Source organism: Coffea arabica, chromosome 6e, assembly GCF_036785885.1.
Source record: "Coffea arabica cultivar ET-39 chromosome 6e, Coffea Arabica ET-39 HiFi, whole genome shotgun sequence".
NCBI lineage: Eukaryota > Viridiplantae > Streptophyta > Magnoliopsida > Gentianales > Rubiaceae > Coffea > Coffea arabica.
In genome coordinates this window covers 55,969,583-55,977,926 of record NC_092321.1, presented here as the reverse complement: position 1 = coordinate 55,977,926, position 8,344 = coordinate 55,969,583, and the positions used below count along the sequence as shown (strand labels likewise).

Below are 8,344 nucleotides of genomic sequence, written 5' to 3'. Positions count from 1 at the left end.
TCTGCCGCTAATGACTAATGATGACTATGACTAATGACTAATGACATCAGTTCATTTGTTTTGGGAATATATATATATATATATATATATATATATATAAACCATGCAAAAACTACCTGCCTTAAAGAAGAAGAAGACTACCTGGTACGGGAAGCTGACATCATAACCAGCGGCCAATCCCTACAAGGCACATGGGCGGACGACCATCCAACGTGGCAGGGGCGGTTGCCTCTTTATCTATATGGTTGACGAGGGGATTTACTATATTCATCACAAAAACAAGATCTTAAATAGGATCCCAATTTGAAAACCTGGACACATGTTAAAAACTGAGGACTTGTACCACTACTACCTGCATTCATCACCATTAATCCCAATTCATCCGCCTTGAGCTAGATTTCCTTTTTCTTTCATCAATCCATAATCATCAGTTCCATCTTTCACAAAAGAGTTCCCTTTTTCAACCCATCAGCTACTATCCTATTACTCTCGGCCAAAAACAAATAAAAATAAAACCGACGGGAAACCGAGGAGGAGCCGCTACCACCGTTGGGTCGTCGGAGTTTGCCCATACCACCACGGTTATCAAGTCTTCATTTAAAACGCCCTGTGAGCTATTCTTTCCTTTCCAACTTTAACTTCAATTTAATATTTTCTGACACCATCTTTTGCTAGTTTCTTCTTGAATTTTTCTAATCTGGAGTTATTTGCAATTTTCATGGCTGAGTATACTCTTTGGCTTTTGTTGGACTGAAATCGTATTTTGATTACAATTTTTGGGTCTTTCTCTCGGTGAAATTGTAAGAGATCTTTAGAATTGTCGTATGCCCATCTAATGTTTGAAGAAATGCCTAAACGAGTGATTGAAGTAAAGAGACAAATCTCTTGTATCTGTGCGCGTGGGGAGGAGCTCCGATCAGTCCAACGCTGATCGGAGCCCGTGAGTTCGCCAGAAAGCCATCAAAGACCCAGAGATTTTTTGTTTGGATTCTCTTTTACATTTTCCTTTTGTTCTATTTTTGGTTGTTCAATGGAATTTGGTGTGTGTATTGTGTGTTCGTGCGTGGGAGAGAGAGTGCGAAGTTGGACTCGCCGGAGATGATGATTTCTAGGTTACGCAGCAGCAGGGACAAATTGTGTCAATGGAGCAGATGGCACATTTGTGATTTCACCCCAAGTTATACAATCTTTTGGATTTACTACTGAACTTGTTTTAGGTAGTTTTAATTAGGTCCTAAGACTAGGTTAGTCAACTTTTGTTTCATCAGTCTTTCTATTTGTCAATTAACAGTTGTAATTAGTTTATTTTCTCTTTTTAGAAGTGATGTAACCCATATGGGACATAGGAGCAATTGAATCTTGTAATTTTCTTTTTTCTTTTCTATTTTTCCTTAATTACTTTTTATTTCTTCGCATGTAGGGTTGCAAACGAACCGAACTGTTCGCGAACGGCTCGAGTCAAGCTCGACTCGAGCTCGAGTTGGCTCGAGTCGAAATCGAGCTCGTATTTTTTTCATTTTAAGTATATATATATATTTTTTTTATTTTTTTATTTTAAGTATATATATATATATATTATTTTAATAATAAAATTACATATATATCTTTAATATTTTATTATTTATTAAGAAAAATTTTATTTTATTTATTTTTTAAAAAATAAAATAATTATTTTTTATTTTTTTCAAACTCGGGCTCGACTCGATTCAAGTCGAGCTCGAGTTCGAGTTCAATAAAATTAAGTCAAGACTCGGTTCGATAAGGTCAAAACTCGACTCATTTGCAACTCTAGTCACATGTACGTGAGCGGAGAGTGCGTTGTTTCGTGGCTTTTCCAGCGGAAGCATTGAAATTAAGCATTTCATTATATTTCACTATTTATGTGTTATGCATATTTTTTTACTTGTTTGGGTACTTAGTGTTAATTGAGTACATGTTATGTGCTTAGCAATAGATTGACTCATTTTTGTATTAAAATTGAAAGAATAAAATTAAATTCACAATCTGTTTTGTCAGGTGTTTTTGTTGGTTTTTGGTTGTGGGGGTTGGGGGGGTGCTTGAGAATAAAACTTTGACCTTATCTCTTTACCTTACAAATGTAGCTTTCGAATTTATTTCTCTGATTTTAAAAATCCTAGAATTGTCTAATTAAAAGATATTATTTGTGTTTTAATGATCAAAAGTTACTTTTCAGTGACTCGGTATATTTAAATCCAATATCAAGTGGCAATTCAAAATTTTTCAAAAACCCCTTTTCTAGACTTTGGCAGGCCTAAATTTGAGGTTTTGTTAAGTTTTATTGTGGGTCTTTTTTTATTTTTATTTTTATTTTAAAAAAACCCAAAAATCATTTTAACCAAAACTCTGAAGTATCCATCTTTTTATTTTAAAAAAAATGCGTGGGGACAGCTTCAACCATTAGAACCATGTGAAGGCTTTTGTACTTGTACCGTTTAGGTTCTAGCTTTTGCTCGCTTCCATGTTATTTTGCTTATTCTTCCTATCGGTCCTTTTTCTCAATTTTGGATATTAATTTCTTCTTATGCATCAATTTTATTAAAAAATAGAAATTATAAAAAATATTTTTACTAAGCACAAACTTTTTAGTTTACAAAATTCGATAATAATTAGATATATTATATGGAAAAATAAAAGTATATATGTATTTGAACCTCAAAAGAAATTATTAGTAAGAATAATGAAGAAATGAAGAAGAAAAATGAAAAATAAATATAATATCATTTTTGCTCTATGTATAATATCTAATTTTGATGATTAATGAGAAATTGTTAGTAAGAGTATCAAGTGCTTGACTTATCTGTAATAAATGTACATTACTATTTGATTTCTCACTATGGTTTAGGATAACTAAATATTTTATAAGAAAATAACAATAAATATTGGCTATCATAAAGAGAAATTGACTAGCACATTTTCATCGAGAATTATATATTGTAACACAAATAAAAGGAGGAAAGGAGAATTTAAATAAATAAAGGAAGAAGAAGAAGAAAAAGGCAATATAAAAAGGGTCACGAGACAATCTTCCTATATATGGGCATAATTGTCTTTTCGTACTCGTGTATATATATATTTGACTTTTGGTCATTCTAGAGCACTTTGTACACTTCGTGATTACAGGGGATAATTTGCTACTCATCTACAAGGGACAATAGGTGATCAAATCTTGGAGATATTTTTTTAAGTAGGTATTGGGTGAGATTTAAAAAGGGCATGAATTAGAGATTAAACCTTGAAAATATGTACGTGGAAATACGTATGTGTGAGAGAGATCAGAGATTAAACCTTGAAAATATGTCCATGGAAAATGTATGATAGCCTTTCTTTCAGTTCTTCTTGTTGTAGTCTTCCTGGTAAAAGTAAATGAAAACGTAGAGAAATTGTTCCCCAATATGTACATCAACTTCGCAAGTTCCTCGATTTCCCACCATATAAGCATCTCATGTGGGGCTCTGATTGGGTGAAAGAGATTGCACCCAAAAATAAAATAAAAAAATGAAAAAGTGCAAGAGATTAATCTTTACCTATAAAGTATAAATTTCTATTTTTAAGATCGGGCGGATCAGCTGGTCCGATCAGTTGAATCGGAATCGAAACTGGCCAATTGTCTGGTCCAAGTTAGTCCTAAAAATCGGACAAATAAAAATTCGATCAAATCAGGTAAAAAACCGGGTTGATCGGGTTTGATAGGAAAAAACAGAAGAACCAGGAAGAAGTGTTGTCAAAGTTCTTTTTTTTTTTTAAAAGGTCAAAGGATTTTTAATATTATGTTTTGACTCCTAAGTTGTTAAAAATTATTAATATATCTCAAATATTTCTTAAAGTTTGGTGTTATTTTTCAATTTAATCCATAATTTTAATTCTAAACTTGTTAATGTTTATTAAATAATATAAATTGTTACTTGAATGTTCTAATTTCTTTGTATTTTCTTGTTAATTATATTTAAAACATCAAATATATATTAGTATTAATATTAATATATATGAATATATCTTTATTAATATTAATATGCTCTTAAATACTTTACATATAATATTTTAATTTTTAAATAATTATTATTTATGACATCATCCGATTCAACCCTGATCCAAATTCCAATCCGATCGAATCCATTGACCCTGACCCGTGAACTCGATCGAGTCGTTATCAGTCTGAGTCTAAACGATAGCTAACTTCTTCATGAAGTGTTGGAACAGCGTGAAGAACAATTGGGACGACTATTTCTTATTGGTTGTTTGCTTCCTCGTTATGTCGCTTGTACTTGTTTCTGTCGGTCCTTTTACTCTTGTCATCCATTGACTCTATGAAGCTTTGAAGTCTTCGAGTGTATATATATAATATATGCAGGGTTACCTAAACAGAACAGAAGATAAAACAGATGGAGTGGTGAGAAACTGTCAGAATCGGAGAGCAGGATGGATCCAGAAGATTAATGGCAATATAATGGAAGCTCAAACTTCTCCCTCTCCCCCTTTTATAACGGCAGGTTTGGGGCCTTGTGAACTATCATGCTCCCAACTCCATTCAACTATCCTTTATGATCAGCAGTGGGTTTTCTGGAGCGCATTTTGCAATGACAAAGTACACTGCGGCAAGCCTCGTCTCGTCGCCGCCGCCGCCAGTAAGTACCAACCTTCAATAATCTCATAGTATAATATGTATATATTTGGATATTTTTGTTGGAGTATTTATCACAATTAAATTTGTCATAGCTACATATAGTCTGACTCTGATAAAACTCCTGGATTCGAACAATTTAGAAGAGAAAACAATTCTGGTAACTATTAGTTTGATGACAAATTAAACACGATTATATGGATGTTAAGAGAGATACAAAGGCTAGGGCCATCCAATTAATAAATAAATGATACAATAGCAGCAGCCTGCAAGCATCCTTTAATTTTTTATTTTTTATTTTTTTTACTGATTTTCCTATTGCAGCTGCTGACGGTGCCGTGATTAAGGACCAGATCAAATGGATTCTACAACTTGTTATGGAAGCAATAACGCGGTCGCGGTGTCTAGTTCAGTTTTGGGGTTTAGTGAAGATTGGGGACAAAACGTATTTGACAACTTGTGACCAGCCTTTTGCTCTCCGACACTACTGCTTCGATGGTCAAGCCCTCAAGAAACTATGTGAATATAGGAAGCACTGTTTGGAGTACTTAATACCCGTCGATGAAGATGATGATGATCATGAGATTGGTCCCCCTGGTCGGGTGTTCCGCAGTGGATTCCCTGAATTTGCATGGGATGTGCGTGATTACACTATTAGAGAGTATCCTCAACGTGATTATGCGGTCGGCCGTGTCAGGGATTACTGGGCGTTGCCAATCTATCATCCCACTCGGCACCTTCCCATTGGCGTACTGGAAATTGTATCACCATTTGGTTTTTATTCGATTCGACATCGGGTTCTGGAGAAGCTTCAGGTTCGACTTTTCTCTTTTTAAGTTGCTTAATTACTTCTTTCGTATTGCTAACAAGGACCTGGTGGTAGTAGGAGAGATGCTTTTATAAATTAATCTATTAAGAGGTTCCTTTTCAATGTGTTAATAACCAATTTTTTAACTGCTTATAACTGCAACAACTATGGTGACTGTCACCTTCATATTAATCTTCTCTTTTTCAGTTATTTTTTAACCGAAAGATGCTGATTCTAAAAAATCTATGGCGTTTGACGGAGGTTTTGGCTTTTCGGAACTTCTATACCAAAATTAGTTGACTAAGCATTCAAAGAGCTTATCCTTTTTTTTTTCGGAGTGCAAATATGTTGTTGTCAAACAGCTTTTAAAAGCCAAAGCAAACACTTTGAAACCTGTAAATAACACTTTAATTTATTCATGGCCCATGGATAATGTGTTTGCAGTGTCCACCACGGGAGGTGAATCTGACGACTACTTGTGTAAGCCCCCCTGCAGAAGCAAATTCATGTGAGTACCTCTTAAGTATTTTTTTTCCTCCTTTTATACTACATAATCTTGGCTGAAGCTTTAGGGTAATACTTTTAAGCCATTCATCTACAGGTCAAGATGGAGAAATTGGTATAATTGACGAAGCATTGAGCAAGGTGAGGCAAATACGTGGACTGTATTATGCTGAAAGTTGGACTACCTCTGGAGAAATACTTTGTCATCGTGGCGTAGATTTTATTCGGAAGGGACAAGGGGTAGTTGGGAGAGCATTCTCATCCAAAAGTGCATGCTTTTGTAGGGATGTAAGACAATTAAGCATAACAGAGTACCCGTTGGTACCCAATGCACGACACTATGGGGACTCTGCCTGTTTTGCAGTTTGTTTGCAGAGCTCTTGCCCAAACAATTGCATTTACGTACTGGAGTTCTTTTTACCTACAAATGAAGAAGATGAAGATGAAGATGAAGCAGACTATAGGGATCCTAGGACATTGTTGAACAGCATAATGGAGACATTGAAAGAACACCTCGGAAGTTCTTTTAAGATTGCTTCAGGACAAGAATTGGGGCAGAAATTGACTGTTGAGGTTATAAAGGTCTCTCCAGAGGATGAATATTCTTTTGAAATCTGCAGTACTACTGGCATCGAATCTCAACCTAGGCTTGAAGAAGCACAAGGAGGAGACGGAATGATGCAACTCGATTTCTCATCTCAACAAGTTGATACTGCAAATGCTTATATAAATGTACAGCAGAGTGGGATTTTTGGATCTCCACCTAGACCAGAGCACGAGCAGGGCCTTGTCAACATATCATATCAAGAATTAAATCTTGCAGCAGTTGATGTTGTGCACAATTCTATGAATGGTATTTATGAACAGCAAAATGGAATTGTTAGATCTACAACCGGACAGGAGCTCGTGCAAAACATGGTCAGCATACCACATGATGAACCAATTGTGGAAGATCCTGAAAGAGAAGGTGCTGGTATAGAACAGAGGGACAATGAAGTGACTAATTTAAAAATGCAAAAGCCCAGTTGTCCTTTAAAAAGTGAACTTGGAATTACTCGTGAGGTTCTTGAACAAAATTCTGCGAGGAAACTTGAAGATGCTGCAAAAAATATTGGAGGTAATTCTTAACTGTAGCACTTCTCTAGATCAGAATTGAATTCAAATGTTATAAAGGCTTTTTCCTTAACTGAAGTTTTCCTTTCTGAAATCTGCAGTTAGTCGATCTACATTGAAACGTATATGTAGGGAATATGGTATTCACAGATGGCCCCCTCGTAAAGCAAGGAAGGTTAATCAAGCATTTGCTGAACAGAAAATTGTTCAACCTTCTACTGAAGATACTCATGAACACCACCAATCAGGGGCAACAAGGTTAGAAGATGATAATGGCATGTGGGTGAAGGCAGAATACCAAGGGTCCATGATAAAGTTCAGGCTTCCATTTTCTGCCCGTAAAATCGATTTGGAGGAGAAGGTAGCACAGCGACTGAATCTAGAGGTGGGAAGTTTTAAAATTGAGTATCAGGATGAAGATGATGATCGGATATTGATAACCTGTGATGAAGATCTGAGAACGTTTATGAGCAGCTTAAGCTCATTAGGTAGGACTACAATCAAAATGTATATTGTTTGAGGACAGTCCAAATAGGAGAGATCAATAGATTTTTAAGAATTATAAACTAAAAAGTTAGGAGCTCAATATTATACTTTTTTTTTTGTATCAATATTAAATACTACTGCACTGCATGGCCAAAGTTAATTGCTTTTAACATAGAGTATGCTGAACTTTGGACATATAACCAAAGTTAATATGATTTACAACGTTAGCTCAATATTTTAAATACAATATATTATTTTATTTTAGAATGATAATAACGTTCTCAAATTGGGATATTTCAATTCGGTGGCTAAATCAAGTTGATTATCAAACAAATAAAACTTTTACCAGCTTAAGATTTTGAGCCTTCAAGTTTAAGACTTCCACTTCCAATTTTATTATTGGCCTTAAGGCTTAGTGGCAACTGGCAGGTTTTGGGCTTTGTGGTCAAAGATTGCGGTCCAGCAAGGAGCTTAAGTGAGTTGTTGGTGGTCAGGTGTCTAATTGGACAAAAAATTGGAAGGCATTAGCAAATGATTAAGTCAAACAAAATTTCTTGTCATAGGATTGCAGTTCTTTATGCAATTGTACCCCAGCACCAACAACCAAAAAAAAGAGGTTGACGTATCCAAAAAACATACGCTCAAATTGTGAACTTATACATTTAAGTTTTCAGAAACTTTTTTTTAACTTTTTAGTTTGTCTAAAAGAAGCCCATAGATGGTCTCAACAAAGAGAAGCTGAAGACAAAGAGAAGGAACAAATGTAATTGTAAGCATTTATAATGTTAATCAGA

General features: G+C 35.0%; 1 protein-coding gene across 2 annotated transcripts; it reads left to right on the top strand.

The window, feature by feature from the left end:
* The first annotated feature begins 235 nt into the window (after positions 1-235).
* On the top strand, positions 236-7,705 carry LOC113694541 (protein NLP6). Of its 2 annotated transcripts, none has more exons than XM_027213377.2 (6): positions 236-609; positions 4,384-4,643; positions 4,964-5,454; positions 5,892-5,955; positions 6,049-7,068; positions 7,166-7,705. In XM_027213377.2, exons 2-6 carry the CDS (start codon positions 4,466-4,468, stop codon positions 7,582-7,584), a joined length of 2,172 nt encoding a protein of 723 aa, XP_027069178.1. In that variant the 5' UTR covers positions 236-609; positions 4,384-4,465; the 3' UTR covers positions 7,585-7,705. The 2 variants fall into 2 exon arrangements, with proteins under 2 accessions (XP_027069178.1, XP_027069177.1); XM_027213376.2 differs by having other exon boundaries at positions 237-609; positions 4,370-4,643.
* The last annotated feature ends 639 nt before the right edge of the window (positions 7,706-8,344 follow it).

Excerpts from the sequence above, each read along its gene's own strand:
- LOC113694541 (XM_027213377.2), top strand. The coding sequence starts at position 4,466 with ATGGAAGCTCAAACTTCTCCCTCTCCCCCTTTTATAACGGCAGGTTTG. Across the intron at positions 5,956-6,048 it reads CCCTGCAGAAGCAAATTCAT|GTCAAGATGGAGAAATTGGT; the intron begins GTGAGTACCTCT and ends ATTCATCTACAG. Across the intron at positions 7,069-7,165 it reads TGCTGCAAAAAATATTGGAG|TTAGTCGATCTACATTGAAA; the intron begins GTAATTCTTAAC and ends TGAAATCTGCAG.